The 14,580-nt window shown below is 53.1% G+C and overlaps 3 protein-coding genes across 7 annotated transcripts in view; 1 reads left to right on the top strand and 2 right to left on the bottom strand.

Annotated features, from left to right (window-relative positions):
• Positions 1 to 303: 303 nt before the first annotated feature.
• KLHDC3 (kelch domain containing 3) lies at positions 304 to 7,726 on the bottom strand. Of its 2 annotated transcripts, none has more exons than XM_003897619.3 (11): positions 7,588 to 7,726; positions 4,594 to 4,806; positions 4,244 to 4,420; positions 3,971 to 4,086; positions 3,723 to 3,794; positions 3,383 to 3,596; positions 3,220 to 3,306; positions 2,968 to 3,076; positions 2,775 to 2,848; positions 2,570 to 2,648; positions 304 to 929 (listed from the first exon to the last, which is right to left on the bottom strand). In XM_003897619.3, the coding sequence occupies exons 2-11, from the start codon at positions 4,745 to 4,747 to the stop codon at positions 863 to 865; spliced, it is 1,149 nt and encodes a 382-aa protein (XP_003897668.1). In that variant the 5' UTR covers positions 4,748 to 4,806; positions 7,588 to 7,726; the 3' UTR covers positions 304 to 862. The 2 variants fall into 2 exon arrangements, with proteins under 2 accessions (XP_003897668.1, XP_009203481.1); XM_009205217.4 differs by lacking the exon at positions 7,588 to 7,726 and adding an exon at positions 7,334 to 7,443 and having other exon boundaries at positions 751 to 929.
• Positions 5,055 to 9,708, top strand: MEA1 (male-enhanced antigen 1). 4 transcript variants are annotated; one of them, XM_009205220.3, is made up of 4 exons: positions 5,055 to 5,519; positions 8,543 to 8,820; positions 8,907 to 9,009; positions 9,314 to 9,708. In XM_009205220.3, the coding sequence occupies exons 2-4, from the start codon at positions 8,554 to 8,556 to the stop codon at positions 9,463 to 9,465; spliced, it is 522 nt and encodes a 173-aa protein (XP_009203484.1). In that variant the 5' UTR covers positions 5,055 to 5,519; positions 8,543 to 8,553; the 3' UTR covers positions 9,466 to 9,708. The 4 variants fall into 4 exon arrangements, with proteins under 4 accessions (XP_009203484.1, XP_009203482.1, XP_009203483.1 ...); XM_009205218.3 differs by lacking the exon at positions 5,055 to 5,519 and adding an exon at positions 7,657 to 7,874; XM_009205219.3 differs by lacking the exon at positions 5,055 to 5,519 and adding an exon at positions 7,938 to 8,039.
• The window catches only part of PPP2R5D (protein phosphatase 2 regulatory subunit B'delta), a 27,831-nt gene continuing 22,843 nt past the window's right edge, over positions 9,593 to 14,580 (bottom strand). Inside the window, exons 6-16 of the mRNA XM_003897618.3 lie at positions 14,476 to 14,568; positions 13,905 to 14,035; positions 13,712 to 13,771; positions 13,497 to 13,605; positions 13,226 to 13,279; positions 12,742 to 12,912; positions 12,517 to 12,644; positions 11,366 to 11,467; positions 11,199 to 11,271; positions 10,936 to 11,052; positions 9,593 to 10,784 (exon numbers count right to left, since the gene is read on the bottom strand). Coding sequence (XP_003897667.1) covers positions 10,647 to 10,784; positions 10,936 to 11,052; positions 11,199 to 11,271; positions 11,366 to 11,467; positions 12,517 to 12,644; positions 12,742 to 12,912; positions 13,226 to 13,279; positions 13,497 to 13,605; positions 13,712 to 13,771; positions 13,905 to 14,035; positions 14,476 to 14,568 — 1,176 coding nt within the window. The 3' untranslated portion in view covers positions 9,593 to 10,646. The remainder of the gene's footprint in view (positions 10,785 to 10,935; positions 11,053 to 11,198; positions 11,272 to 11,365; positions 11,468 to 12,516; positions 12,645 to 12,741; positions 12,913 to 13,225; positions 13,280 to 13,496; positions 13,606 to 13,711; positions 13,772 to 13,904; positions 14,036 to 14,475; positions 14,569 to 14,580) is intronic.

The raw sequence follows: 14,580 nt of genomic DNA, 5'->3' as shown, positions 1-14,580 counted from the left end.
CCCCCCCCGCCCCGCCTCTTCCGGCGTTCCCAGTGACGACTGGGCAGAAAATAGACTGCGCGGCCGGCGGCCAGGGAGCCGGCCCAAAGGATAGCCTACTCTGGAGAGATTGTTGCAACCTTCTGCCCGAGTCGCAGGGCGCTGGGTTCCACGCCCGAGAAGCTTGGGCCAGGCCTTGGTGGCATTTGGTTTCCTAATACCCTTGGCTGAGAAGCCAGAACCTCAGGGTGCTTGTCCTCAATACCCTGCCCCCACTGCAAATTCCAGCCCTCTCCACCGTATTCCACAAAAACACACGACACGTTTGGAGGTTTTAATTAATTTTTATAAAATCTGAGCTGGCTGAGCTTCAGGGTACAGCGACAGCTCAAGGAAGGATGGGATTATCTGCTGGTCCCCGCCTCCCCAAGACGGGGAGAAGGAGGTCTCATGCCAACAGCTGCAACTCCTTTCAGCTCCCAGTCAAGGCTCAAGGCTCAAGCAGGGGGACGGGATAGGCAAAGGGGGAGGGGGAAGCTCCTGAGGCTCAGACACTGCTTGCTTCTCCCTTCTCCCCATTCCCTTCCCTTCCCAACAGAACCTGGCTGGCCCTGGGCAGAGCTGAGGCCCAGGAGCAGCTGAAAGGAGGTGGATGGGGACAGAGCACCAAGGGGAAGGGGCCCTCGGCCCAAGGGGGGAGGAACCTGGCCCCCACCCCGCTACAGCTCCCCACTGAATTCACAGCACAGAGAACACCTCTTGCCCAACAACTCCACATGGAGGTATACCAAGTCCAGGGGTCAAAGGCGCAGGTGGGTGACAGATGGGCAGGGGCAGTGAAGGTGACAGCAGGCTCAGGAGGGGAGGTGGCAGAAACTTCCTCCTACCCATGGGAGGAGACGATGGGGCGACTTATATTGCTGTTGGTGGTCATGGCATTCAGCTCCCACCTGGAAGGCCAACAATAACAGACAGAAAGAAGAGGGGCCCTCAGCCCAAGCCCAGGGATGCTTGAACCAAGCTATAAACACACCAGTCCCTCCAACTTCCTAAAGCTCAACCACCCACAGCCACCTCTTACTTAACAGCCCTATTAGGTTTAAAAATCAGAACCCACCCACCACCAAATCCAACACCACCCACTCCTCTACCTCCAAGCTCATATGGATTTCCGGTTTATGTTTATATATATATATGTATATTCTAGCGTCCAGGCACCTGAGATCTGTGTAAACATGTCAGTCAACATCCCAACCTGCCTTTCCTGCTTTGCTTAGAGCCAACCAGACAGCCCCTCCACCTTACTCTCACCAGGAATGCCTTACCCCCACCAGGAATACCCATTTTTGCTCTCAACTCCCATCCTTTTAAGGCTCTGACTCAGCACTCCTATCCTTCCTGAGGCCTTCCCCACCCATTAGACCATGTTATTATTATTATTTATTTTATTTTTTTTGAGAGTCTCATTTTGTCACCCAGGCTGGAGTACAGTGGTGCAGTGGCACAATCTCGACTCACTGCAACCCCCGCCTCCCGGGTTCAAGCAATTCTCTTGCCTCAACCTCCCAAGTAGGTGGGACTACTGGTGGCTGCCACCACACCCAGCTAATTTTTGTATTTTTAGTAGAGACAGGGCTTCACCATGTTGGCCAGGCTGGTCTCGAACTCCTGACCTCAAGTGATTCGCCCACCTCAACCTCCCAAAGTGATGGGATTACAGGTGTGAGGCCCGATGCCCAGCCAGCAAGAGTTAAACTGAACTGGCCGGGCGCGGTGGCTCAAGCCTGTAATCCCAGCACTTTGGGAGGCCGAGATGGGCGGATTACAAGGTCAGGAGATCGAGACCATCCTGGCTAACCCCGTGAAACCCTGTCTCTACTAAAAAATACAAAAAACTAGCCAGGCGAGGTGGTGGGCGCCTGTAGTCCCAGCTACTCGGGAGGCTGAGGCAGGAGAATGGCGTAAACCCGGGAGGCGGAGCTTGCAGTGAGCTGAGATCTGGCCACTGCACTCCAGCCTGGGCGACAGAGCAGAGCGAGACTCTGTCTCAAAAAAAAAAAAAAAAAAAAAGAGTTAAACTGAACTGATACAAAGAGAGGAAGTATCTCAGAATGACCCAGACAGGAAAAATTATATACAAAGTAACATCTGGTAGTTAATTTGAACCTGAAAAATTATACATAAAGTAACATCTGGTGGTTAATTGGAACCTAAGAATTAAATTCAAAGGGAAGCAGCCAGATCTTCTGGAACCAATGTGATCCAGAGGCTCCTAAACTTGTCTTTACTTTGCAGCTAGGTTCTAAGATTTAATCAGTTCTCAGCATGTTCACAAAAATAACTGTATAAGCTTAGGTCTCAGAAAGTGACGCTGCTGAGCTGGATTTTTTTTTCATATAATTTATTCTGCTGACAGTTTTATATGATGGCTGTCAATTCACCTCCTTCCATCTCATTTCGCACAAGTACATTACATCTCCAGCAGAACAATAACGTCTGTCTCCTCCATACTGAGACCAAGCTAATCAGGTCACACCTGTGCTGCTCACTCACGCTCACCCAATCCCTCCCTTCCAACCACTCACTGTACCTGATGTCATGAGGCAAACAGGACTGGTCTAGGTTATATTGAATCACGGCCAGTTTGCACAGAGTCTTCAGACTAGGGCCTTTAAGGGAGAAGTTATGGAAAAGAGATGGTCAAAGGTGAGGAAAGGGTCCAGTCCTGGATATCACCACCCAAAGACAGGGACCTTGATGGCAGGAGCAATTCAGGAATAAGTAACTATACTTACTAAAGTCCAAAATGTGTAAGTCAGAATGATCTATGAGGTCAAATTCATCTCCCAGGCCTTCCTCAGGAGATGGACTGTCAGGATCAAAAGAGAGATGAAAGTAGGACAAAAACTACCCATGAGACCCCCTTTTCAAATACCTCCCACTCTCCCATTGGTCACTTCCCTGAGCCCTTCCCTCTCTCTTTCTAACCTGGTACCCCCAAAGAGGACAATCTTATCACCAACAATACAGCAGCACTGGCGCCGGCGGGGACATGGTCCCTTCCCCTTCGGTTCAATCTTTTTCCAGGTAAAGGACACTGAAGAGAAATTTATATGGAAGTTCAATACCTGCCTAGTCCAGATATCTTCCCCACCCCCATCCCTCACCTCCTCAGGATTATTTTCTTTTCCTCCCACCTCAATTGCTCCTTGTTCCTGCCCTAAACGCAGTGCTCTTTACCAGGATTAAACTTCCAGAGGTCATGGAAGTGCCGGTTCAGCCTTGCATTATAGCCACCAAAGATGTACAGCTCCCCATTGTAGCCAACTGGAAGGAGAGAGAAAACATCAAGAGTGTGAAGAGGGCAGGAAGGGAACTCCACATGGAAGTAACAAACACTCACAGGCCGAGTGGCTCCGGCGCCCCTCAGGCAGCACTGGAGTCGGGGGACAGTCCAGCCAAGCCTCAGTTCTGGTGTCAAAGACTCGAATGCGGTTGCAGTAAATCTCATTGTTGGAATGGAATGGCCCAAAGCGGTCGGCACGGCCCCCAAAGACGTACATGTGACTTCCCAGCATTGTGGCTGAGTGGAAGTCCCTCCAGCGTGCAGGGTTGCCCTGGGCAGAGGCAGAGAGATGGTGGAGGGGTCAGAACAAAGGCTGGAAGAGGATCTGCTCTGACTGAGCTTCCTATCATTTCTTCAACGGAGGGTGGGGATTTGGGAGAAAAAAGAAAGAGCAGACCTTTGTACAGATAAGAGTCCATGTCATGGTGCTGGTATCTAGCTTGTGAATGTCATTGGAAAAGCAGTCCGCCTGAGTAGGAAGAGAAAAGGAGGAAGAAAAGAGGGAGCCAACAGTCACTCTCTGACCCTCCATCCCTCCCCTCAAAACCTGCAAACGAGCCAAAGCCTCCCATTTCACCATCCAAAATTGCCCTTCCCCTCTTTCTCAGTCCCACCCTAAACCTCTTAGTTTATTCCCAGACCTACCTGCTGCTCGTAGCCCCCGAAAATGTACATGATCTTGCCTAGGACACAGGCCGAATGTCCATCCCGAGCCCCAGGAACTGTCCCTGACACTCGGGGTGTGAACCACTTGTGAGTATCTGAAGGAGATGAGAAAATGGCTCAACTAAGCACCCTCTACAACACTCCCTCCTGAGCTCTGGGGTACTCTACTCCCCAAGACCCCCAACCCAAACCTTTCTCAGGCAACTGAGGCAACATCTAGAAGGACATAGCCTCTCTGAGATCCATACTCACTGACGTCAAAGGCATACAGCACATTGCAGGCCCCTTCGGTGTCATTCCGCCCGCCCCAAAGGAGGACCGTGTCGTCAATGAGGACGGTTGAGTGTCCATAGCGCATGTAGGGTACAACAGGAGCTTGCCCACGGATGGCAGACTTCACCGGGGGCAGCTTTGTCCAACGCAAGGACACTGTGGACACAGCTCTGCTCAGCCCTGGGAACTTCCCTCCAGGCTGTCCACCTTTCCCAAACCAGATGTTCATCCCCAATCCCCTTGGTCCCAGAGACCACAGCCAAACCTCATCAGCAGCCCGTTTCCCACCCTGATGTGGGGACTCAGGGACAGCCCCAGCACTGGCTTACCTGCATTGAAAATGTGCACATCTATCTGACGCAGCGTCTCATAGTCTTCACCAGAGCAGTAACCCCCGAAGGAGTATACCCGATGCCCGACAGCCACTGCAGCATGGTTCACCCTGCGGGGCCCGCCCTCCAGGTGCACTGTCCACCGTAACATCCCCTGGACCACTGGTTACAGCAACATGCCCCCCCGGCACGGCCTGCTGCCTCTGCTACCTGCACACAAATTGGGGCCACAGGATCCTCAGGCAAGGCTTCTGCCCAGCTCACTGTGACTCTGCCCAGAACCAGCCTTTGCCTCCAAGTGTCACCCTGGTGGCCCTCCCACACTACCCCTCCACAGGGACACTAGTCACAGCTCAGGTGGCTGGCCCTGCCCCAAGGGAGCTGCCGAGGTCAGGGAGCTAGCCCTGGCCCAGTGTTCTCCAACAGTGAAGGGTGGGGCCGCCCCCACTTGATTGCCAGCTCAGAATCTGCTGATTATGGTCACCACCTACTCGTGGAGGCTCCACTCTGTCCCTGGCTTGGCACAAACTTGAAGCCCCTTCCCAGATGGTATATTCTCTTGTCTCTGCTCTGCTTACTGCCACCTCTCTAAGAATCTGTGTTCTTTAAGGTGGGGAAAGGGATCTCAAAATACTCACAGCTATTAATAGCCCAGCCAGCCTCAGACAGTCCATCGAAAGCTGGCATGAGTGCCTCAAAGCAGAAAAGCTTTCAGGCTTTTAGAGTAGAACAATCCCCCTACCCAAGATAGGGCGGGACTGATCCAGGAAGGGACCTCCATGTTACCTTGGTTGGTTTGCCCCTCACAGGGAGCTCTTGTCAAGCTGAGTTGTTGTCATTGGGGTCACCCAGGGCCCCCCACAGGCACAAGGAGTTCCTTTGACAGCTGTGCCTGGTATGCTGCCAGGACTTAAGCCAGAAAGGTATGTGTATGCTTAGGCTTGGGGGATGGGGATAGAGGGAAGGGTTTTCTCCTCCTGCCACTTCCCCATCCCTGCTACTGTGGTAGAGAACAAGCCATTTCCAGTAGAAAAGAGGGAACAAGGTCTTCCACAACTTGGGCTCCTGAAAGGCGGATAGAGGTGGGAGTGTGCAATGGAAAGGGGAAGGGGCTGGGCACGGTGGCTCACGCCTGTAATCCCAGCACCTTGAGAGGCCGAGGCAGGTGGATCACGAGGTCAAGAGATGGAGACCATCCTGGCCAACATGGTGAAACCCGGCTCTACTAAAAATACAAAAATTAGTTGGGCATGGTGGCTTGCGCCTGTAGTCCCAGCTACTCAGGAGGCTGAGGCAGAATTGCTTGAACTTGGGAGGCGAAGGTTGGAGTGAGCCCAGATTGCACCACTGCACTCCAGCCTGGCGACAGAGCGAGATTCTGTCTCAAAAAAAGAAAAAAAAAGAAAAAAGGGAAGGGAGGCAAAAAATGCCCTTGGGCAGGACAAGAGAAAGATCAAGCATGAGAGGTCATGGTCTTTTTTTTTTTTTTGAGATGAAGTATCACTCTTGTCCCCAGGCTGGAGTGCAATGGTGCAATCTTGACTCACTGCAACCTCCACCTCCCGAGTTCAAGGGATTCTCCTGCCTCAGTCTCCTGAGTAGCTGGGATTACAGGTGACTGCCACCACACCCGGCTAATTTTTGTATTTTTAGTAGAGACAGGGTTTCATCATGTTGGCCAGGCTGGTCTCAAACTCCTGACCTCAGGTGATCCGCCCGCCTTGGTCTTCCAAACTGCTGGGATTACAGGCGTGAGCCACCGCACCCAGCCGGTCACGGTCTCTTAAACACAACCAGTCAACCTAGTGGCAGGTACACCTGGGTACATCTGAGGTTTTTTTCAGGCAAATCCTTGCAAGTGACAATGCTTTTGCTGGCAGGCATCTCCTGAGTTTGGGTGGATCATCATCTGCTCCCTGTTTAAGAAGCCCTGGCAGAGCACAGGGCCAGGCAAAACCTCAGGCACAAAAACAGCTCTAATAAGGGAGGCCCCTTGCAGGAAAGAGACATGGCTTTCAGCTGGCTTGCTAGTCCCACCCACCCAACCTCCCCCAACTCCACACCCCAAGCTTTAAATAGCCATGGGGCCCATCCTGAAATAGCCCCAGCAGGAAGCTACTCTCACTTCATTACTCCCGGTCTCCAAAATATCTTGGGTCTGGGCTTGTGGAAATTGTTAGGAGGTCGATGGGCTTAAGAATGGAAGTCTTCCATCCTTCCTTATATCCCCTATTCTTCCCTTCAGATATGTCAAGGTAAAGTAAAATATGCACAGGAGAAGAGATAAGCAATTCCAGCCAAAGGTGGAGAAAAAATTTTTAGTTTCTCTGCCATAAGAACAACTCAAATTCAAGGAGAACAAGCCCCCAGGCTCTCAGGGGCTCCTCTTATCCCTGGGTCTCCCCAATCCTCCATCACCACCAAGCATTTTCAAGCTTCTTCTATTCCCTTAATGTATCTACCCGCCTGGTCTCTTGCATTTTTTATTCCCCATTTCTCGCCCTTCTCGATCTCGTGAGAGCTTTGCAGTTTTCTCATTTTTCCTTCTCCTACCATTCCAAGCTCCACCCAACAGCCCTCCATTTTCCCACCTCCACTAAGGAAAGAAAAATTAACATGCCCTGACCACGGATATCCCTCCCTGCATATGACTCTATCCCTGTCTTCTTCCAGACATTCCGGCCTCCTCTAGCCCACCACGCCAGTAACCCCTCCCCTTCCACTATGCTCAGCTTCCCTGTTTTCATAGCCCAGTCTTCCTTCCCATTTCCTTCATTGCTTCCTCCAGACACCAGGTCTCTCCTACCCATCTCCTGGCCATCCTCCCCTAGATCCGCTTTCCCCATTAACACTCTCCTTTCCCATCATCCCCCTAGCTCCCTCCCCACCCCCACCTCATCACTCTCAGGCCCCTCCCCCGCCACTCCAGCTCTAGACAGCGCGTCCTCAGCCCCCTAATTCTTCCTTGCCCTTCCACCCATCCCAGGCTACCTGCCAGGCCGAGCCGGGGCGGGGCCGCGGGTCCTCGCGCTGCCTGCAGCCTAGAACCCGTTGCGCGCCAACCGACGCCTTAGTCCCCAACGAGATAAACACAGCCAAGCTCGATTCTTCCGGCGGGCAGCTGTGCGCGCACGTGCAGTCGTAGCTAAGTCCCCGAGGCATTCCGGGACTTGTAGTCCACACGTTTCCTGAGAGACGAGAGGGCTGAGGAGTGGGCAGGGGCGCAGGAGAGATTCTGCGCATGTGCAAATATATGTCAAGACCGAGGAGGCCACTGGGTAATGCAGTCCTTTGTTTTCTGGGCTGGGCATGACGGAGGCGGGGCAAGGCGGGGGACTCCTCGTCCTCGCCAGTGTCAATCATAGGCATGGGGCGGGGCTGGAGGACTAGGCACCTCTGCACGTCCTGCCCCGCCGGAAGTGGAGGCCACGGGCTCTGAGCGGGTGAGGCGCGCGGAAACACCGGCGACGGGATTCGGATGGGGGCGGGTGGGGGACGCCGCAGCTGGGGCCATTTGAGGGGAGCCCATGGGTCCTGAAGGGCATCTGTCAGGCGGTACAGAGGGGGACTTCTAGGAGAGGGGAGAAGGGGGCGGGTACGCCCTGTTTAGGGGACTCTGATGACCCAGAGTTCCCAAGTCGCGGGGGAGGCGTGGCGGGGGAGCCGGGATTCTGGAAGGGGTGTCTTTTAGGAGGTGGCAGGGCCTCCGGTTGGGCGTTTAATTAGGAAGTGGCGGAGCAAGGCGGATGGGGCCTGGTTCAAGATAAGAGCCCCGACTAAGGGGGAGGAATGAGAGGCTGGAAGCGGGGCGGAGGGGTGGAGGATGCAGGAGCCTCGGGGAGGAGCTGGTTATTTTGCACACAGGAGACCACAAAGAGATGATGAGAGGATGAACATGGGCCTGGTTTCATCCAATCCCTGTCCTACCGCCTCCCTGTTCTTGCAGCCCCTGCCCGGATGGCAACAGTAGTTCTAGGGGGAGACACCATGGGCCCTGAGCGTATCTTCCCCAATCAGACTGAGGAACTGGGACCACATCAGGGCCCTTCAGAAGGCACTGGGGATTGGAGCAGTGAGGAGCCTGAGGAAGAGCAGGAGGAAACGGGGTCGGGCCCAGCTGGCTACTCCTACCAGCCCCTGAACCAAGATCCTGAACAAGAGGAGGTGGAACTGGCACCAGTGGGGGATGGAGATGTAGTTGCTGACATCCAGGATCGAATCCAGGTAGGGTGGAGGAGGGATGGTTCCTCAACAGGTGAAGCTGGGCTCCCTGAAAGCCTGGACCCAAACAGTCTTCTCTGGCTCTGCAGGCCCTGGGGCTTCATTTGCCAGACCCACCATTAGAGAGTGAAGATGAAGATGAGGAGGGAGCTACAGCGTTGAACAACCACAGCTCTATTCCCATGGACCCAGGTAAAAGATCATTCTTTCATTCTGGAATAATTACTAAGGAAATGAACTGGCATGAGTCAGTAGAAGGAAGTTTAAGAGGAAGACCCTATCCTAAAAAGATAGTTTGTAAACTAAGATTTTGTAGACTTCAGAGTCCAAGTGAAATGCCCTTCTGCTAGCTTTGGGGATGGGCAGGCTTGCCTTGAAGTAACAAGATGGATTTGGTGACCCCACCAGCCCAAGGGCTCTGGGTTGATTCAGGGATTGGGGAGGGGAGCTGGTCCCATTATTTCTATACCTGACTGGCCTCTGGCTCTGATTTCAGAACATGTAGAGCTGGTGAAAAGGACGATGGCTGGAGTAAGCCTGCCTGCGCCAGGGGTTCCTGCCTGGGCTCGGGAGATATCGGATGCCCAGTGGGAAGATGTGGTACAGAAAGCCCTCCAAGCCCGGCAGGCATCCCCTGCTTGGAAGTGACCACAGTGAGAGCTGCCTTATCTTCCTACATTCCAGGCCAGAACCAGCACAGGACTGAACACATCCCTGGTTGTAACATCCATTTCCATCTTCCCCATCTCCCTTTCCACATCAAGGCACATCAGACTTCTCAGAGACCCACTTTATTCAGTTCTGTACACATGGGGACATCGGCCCAAGCCCAACCCACCTTAGCATGTATCACTCTGTGGAGAATAAAGCACCCTATGTACACAGCCAAAAGCCGCACTGCCTGCGCCCCTGGAACCTGGGTCCAGCCCTCCTCAGCCCCTGGCCCCTCCAGGGTACCTACAAGGGACAAGAGAAGGCCTGCCCAGCATAGCACAAACAAGGAAATAAATAGGTGTTGGCAGGAGCCATGCTTGGGGCACCGCTCCCTGCTTCCTTCTTTATAGTTTTGGGAACCAACAGCACAGAAAAGCAGTCAGCCCCAGGTGGTCCCTTCCATGTCTGTGACCCCAGGGCTGCTGCTCACCAAAGACAGGGCATGGGGTAGGGTGTTTGTTCATCCCTCCCCGGCCCCACTTGGTCCATCTGGGCCCTATATTCATCAGTTATTGTCCACAGCCTATACTTTTCTCCTTTTGACCTCCCTTGGTCAGGCATGGGGTAAGAAAAAATAATACAACCCTATCTGCCAGCACACGGCTGCGGCTGGGGGGCCTGTTTGTGCTGCAGGGGGTTGACTTCCCTCCAGCTACTCCAGGGGCCAATGGGGCTTGACATAACTTTGGTGAGAATAATCTCCGCTGTTCCCTACATGCCTCTGCAGGGGAGAGAGGGGAGGGGAGACACCTGGCGTTCAAATGAGGATGAAGGGAAGAATAGAGGAGCATATGTATTCCTGTGTGTACTTCTCAGAGCAGCCTCAGGTAGCTGTGGGTGAGGAGCAGGTAGGGGACAGGCATCCCCAGGTTGTCTGAGCACTAAGCATCTTAGTGCTCAGCCTGTACTAGCCACAGGGAGGCATGAACACCTTTTGGGGAGAAGAGGGACCACTCTGTGGGTGTCCCTGCTTCAAGTGCCTGCATCCCCCTCCCTGGAGTAGCTAGAGAGGCGCTGCCTTCCCCCAAGTCAGCCAGTAGGGAGCAGAGTGTGGAGGGCCGGGGCAGTGTCCCAGGGCTGAGTGGGCTGTGGCCCTGTGGTAGGAATGTGAGGGGTCAGAGAGCCTCCTGGCTGGCAGTTAGAAACTCTTCCGCCCGCTTGTGCGCCTCCAGTGCCTTGATGGTGTACACGTCCTGGGGCAGCTCCGACTTCCTCCGCAGCAGCACTTTCTCCTTCTTGATGTCTTTTAGCATCTGTGTGTGAATAGGGACAAGGAGAGGAACGGTGACCAATTCCCAGTGAATTCTATTGTTTCCTCCCCTTATTCCTTGGCTGTGCTGTTTCCGTCTCCTCTCCCTTCCAGAACTATTATTTCTGCTCCACCCCGCTACATTGCCGTCCCACCTGCACAGCCTCAGTCTCCACAGTCCTCTTCAGAAGCTGGATGTCCTCAGCTGTGGGGGTCTCTGTCTCCATCGAATACACAGGGGGCAGTGGTGGAGGAGCTCGGAACATGGGATACTGAGTGAGGGGAGACATGGACAAGTGGTGAGAGCCACTTCAGAGGCTTGGAGGCCTGTGTGCCCCATATTCCTCCCCTAACAAACTCTCCCCCAGCTCAAGATGGGCTGACCCCTCGGTTCACAGCAGTGGCAGGAAAACCTCACCTGGGGATTAAGCCGGGCCAGCTCCTCAATTTTTTGCCACATCTCTTCCCTTTCCTTCATTCGGAACCTGCCCCTGAGGAGCAAAAGTAGGATTGGGTTTGGGCTTGAGAGAAACACAGTGAGCTGGTGGTAGAAGATGAAAGTCTCCCGGGGAGAGAGATACTCACTTCTGCTTCTCTGCCTTGTATTGTTGTGTGCAGTCATCAAACAGCTTCTGATTCATTTCCATAAACAGCTTCAGGGCATTGTAGATCAGTCCATGGATTGTCCTACCACCAGGAAGAAAGATGAGTAGGAGGCCAGAGCCTGCCCTTAGTGCGAGGAACTCAATTTGTTCTCTCACAGGAGTATCTCTGCTAAGAGCTTTGTCATTTACTATGTCCAGTACACAAACCTCTATGCAGAATCAGAAGAGAGCTCTGGCCAAATCACCTGGTTTGAGACTGGCATTTCATGGTCTTCACAAATATTGGTCCACGTGTCCATCCTTCCCTCACCCCATGCTCTTCACCCCATCCTTCCCTCACCCCTGCCTACCTCCCATCCTTTCCCACTCTCTAACCCACACTAATGGCCTCCCAGCAGCATGATGGGCATGTAGATGCAGCATGACGGACTGCATCTGCACCACAGTATGCTTGCTTTTAGCAGAAAAGTCTTTTCAAAACCCTGAGAGTTTCTTTTTTTTTTTTTTTTAAGACGGAGTCTCACTCTGTTGCCCAGGCTGGAGTGCAATGGCATGATCTTGGCTCACTGCAACCTCCACCTCCCAGGTTCAAGTGATTCTCTTGCCTCAGTCTCCCAAGTAACTAGGACTACAGGCATCTGCCACTACGTCCAGCTAATTTTTGTATTTTTAGTAGAGATGGGAGTTTCACTATGTTGGGCAGGCTGGTCTCAAACTCCTGACCTCATGATCCACCCGCCTCGCCAGCCTCCCAAAGTGCTGGGATTACAGGCGTGAGCCACCGTGCCTGGCCTAAAACCCTGGGATTCTTTACACAGACTCTCAAAGAGGGTCACATCAGCTTCTCACTGCATAGAATTACATCTCCAAAGCTGTGATAGGACCTGCAGAATAGCTGACCCCAAGGAGTGGTATAACACAGGCCGCTGCCCTGCTGTTTGGTATCACAGAGATCTTGGTACGCAGGCTTTTTTTTGCTCCAGTCAGCCCCTCAAGGTCCTATCAATATGTAGGGGACATCAGCCCCACTTGCTGGGTGACCAGGTGAGACCCCTGGCTCTTTAGTTCTTCCATACCCTCAAAGTTTCCCAAACTGGATCCCCACCACCCAGCCCCACCCCAGCGCCTTACTTGTTCCAGTGGCTCTTGGAGTTCCTGTAGAGTGCAGGGAACATGATGGGGAGGACTCGGGCAGCATTGTCACTTATCAGGCTCATGATGTACTCATTGTTCCAGTAATAGAGAGCACGCTCTGCCACCTGGTGGAAAGAGGCGGACTCGGTGGGTGCTGCCCGTTTCACTCAAGACCTTCTCAGTTTCTGGCAGGGGTTGGGATGTGCTGGGTTGGAGTCTCACCTGGAAATGGGGGCTAGAGACACACTTGGCCAGCTGGCGGAAGAGGGGTTCCATCACTTTGCTGAACTCGGAAGGTTCAATGACGTCCAGAATCTCCTCCAGCTCATTCAAGAACATCACCTCCTTGGGGCTGTGGGTCTTAGGCCAAAACTTGAGAAGTCCCACAATTACCTGGGAGACAAGGAGGGCATGGGGATGAAAATTCTTTGCACCTGCCTAGGTCTCCAGAAAGTTTTCCTACCTGCTCTCTCCCCCACCCTGGTGGGCACAGTTTGGGTAATCTCAGCCAGCTGCCCTTTTCTTTGCCTTAGATCTGTTTCCTAGGTGTATATAGGTTTCGCTTCCCCTTCAGAGAGGAAACCATGTTACCAGTCAGGTCACAGCCCTCCTGAGCACCCCCTTATGGCACCCCCAGTAGGTACAGACTGGCAAGTGATGCTGACGACAGTAAGAGGTGGGCCTTGGGGCCTGGAAGGGGAATTACCGGCTCAGTCAGACTGCTCTCCTTCTCCAGGAATTGTACCACACAGTATGCCAGCTGCAAAAGTGTGAGGTAGAAAGGAGGTGAGGTGTAGGTCCTAGAAGTTCTCAGAGAAATCAGTGATAGAAGCAAGATCCCAGAAGGGAAGGGGAGGTGGAGGGAAGGAATTATCCCCCCTGCTCCCTATGCTTCCCCTATCTCAGCTGGAACACCGTCCTGCCCACTCTTTCCTCTGCTGCCTGAGTTGGACATTATCAAGAGGAAGGCAGCTCACCTGAGGGTGGTAGACACTCAGGGACTTGACCTTGTGAAGGGGAAGCAGGACACGGATGAGGAACATCTTGTGCTCTTCTTTAAGGGGCAGGGCAAAGCCATTGATGATGCTAGGAATTAAGGGACATTTGTTAGGACCAAAGGGTCAGATCCAAGTTCAGTGCACCAATCCTCCCAACCTTTTTCAGGCATCTGTGCCCCCACCCAGCCTCTCACCTGCCCAGGATCTCCAGGAGCTCAGCAATCCCGTTGTGATGCTCCGTCTCATAGATGAACCTGAGGGAAGAAAAATGGCTCTTGACAACCCCTGATGTCCCTCCAGCATTCTGTACAGTCCCCCCACCTCCCTGCTCCCACCCCACCTCAGTAGCAGAATGCTTTGCTCCTAAGCCTGGGCTCCTGGCCTCACCTGTAGAAGATGTGGTTGATCTGCCTACGGATATAAGCCCGGAGCCCCAAAAACTTGCCATAGATGCGGTGCAAAATGGTCTTGAGGAAGTCCCGCTCTCGAGGATCCTCACTGTCAAATAGGTCTAGGAGCTAGGGGCATGAGGGAGGGAAAGCAGCCAGTGAGGCAGCAGCCAGGGAAGGTGGGGCCCCGGTGACATAGGTCCTGCCAGGGGAAGTGCAGAGGTCCCCTGGAATGGGGGCCAGCAAGTCTTAGAAAGCAGAGTGATTCTATTGTATTGCTGATTCTATTGTATTTGTACTGAGACTTCCAAAGTGATGCCTTCATATTGACTGGAGAGAGGTACTCTGTTGCTTTTGTTTCCTACCATTATGCTGTTAGTTTCTTAAGGCTAGAGTAGGGTTTTTTGTTTGTTTCTTTGTTTGTTTGTTTTTTAACCCTTTATAGCCTCCTCATACCAGACATGGATGAAACCCAATATATTCAGCATAAGGGGGAAGAGCCACTGGGAGACAGATGAGTGGGGCATGGAATGGAAAGAGAAGGCAAGGACAGGAACTCAGGGACTCACAGCAAGTACAAACTTCTGGTCGATGTACTTCTTGGCTATGTTTGGCTGGAAATCAGGAGACTCAAGGAAACGTAAGAAGAACTCATACACGAGCTATAGGGGAAA

Source organism: Papio anubis, chromosome 6 (assembly GCF_008728515.1).
Source record: "Papio anubis isolate 15944 chromosome 6, Panubis1.0, whole genome shotgun sequence".
Lineage (NCBI taxonomy): Eukaryota > Metazoa > Chordata > Mammalia > Primates > Cercopithecidae > Papio > Papio anubis.
The sequence above is the reverse complement of the archived record's forward strand: the minus strand, read 5'-3'. Positions and strand labels throughout refer to the sequence as shown.

Bases quoted from the DNA above. Each gene is read 5' to 3' on its own strand.
- MEA1 (XM_009205218.3), top strand. From the start codon at position 7,838: ATGTGCAAATATATGTCAAGACCGAGGAGGCCACTGG. The intron at 7,875-8,542 runs GTAATGCAGTCC...CTGTTCTTGCAG, and splicing joins AAGACCGAGGAGGCCACTGG to CCCCTGCCCGGATGGCAACA. The intron at 8,821-8,906 runs GTAGGGTGGAGG...CTGGCTCTGCAG, and splicing joins ACATCCAGGATCGAATCCAG to GCCCTGGGGCTTCATTTGCC.
- KLHDC3 (XM_003897619.3), bottom strand. From the start codon at position 4,747: ATGTTACGGTGGACAGTGCACCTGGAGGGCGGGCCCCGCAGGGTGAAC. The intron at 4,421-4,593 runs GTAAGCCAGTGC...CTGTGTCCACAG, and splicing joins TGTGCACATTTTCAATGCAG to TGTCCTTGCGTTGGACAAAG. The intron at 3,795-3,970 runs GTAGGTCTGGGA...CTTCCTACTCAG, and splicing joins TCGGGGGCTACGAGCAGCAG to GCGGACTGCTTTTCCAATGA.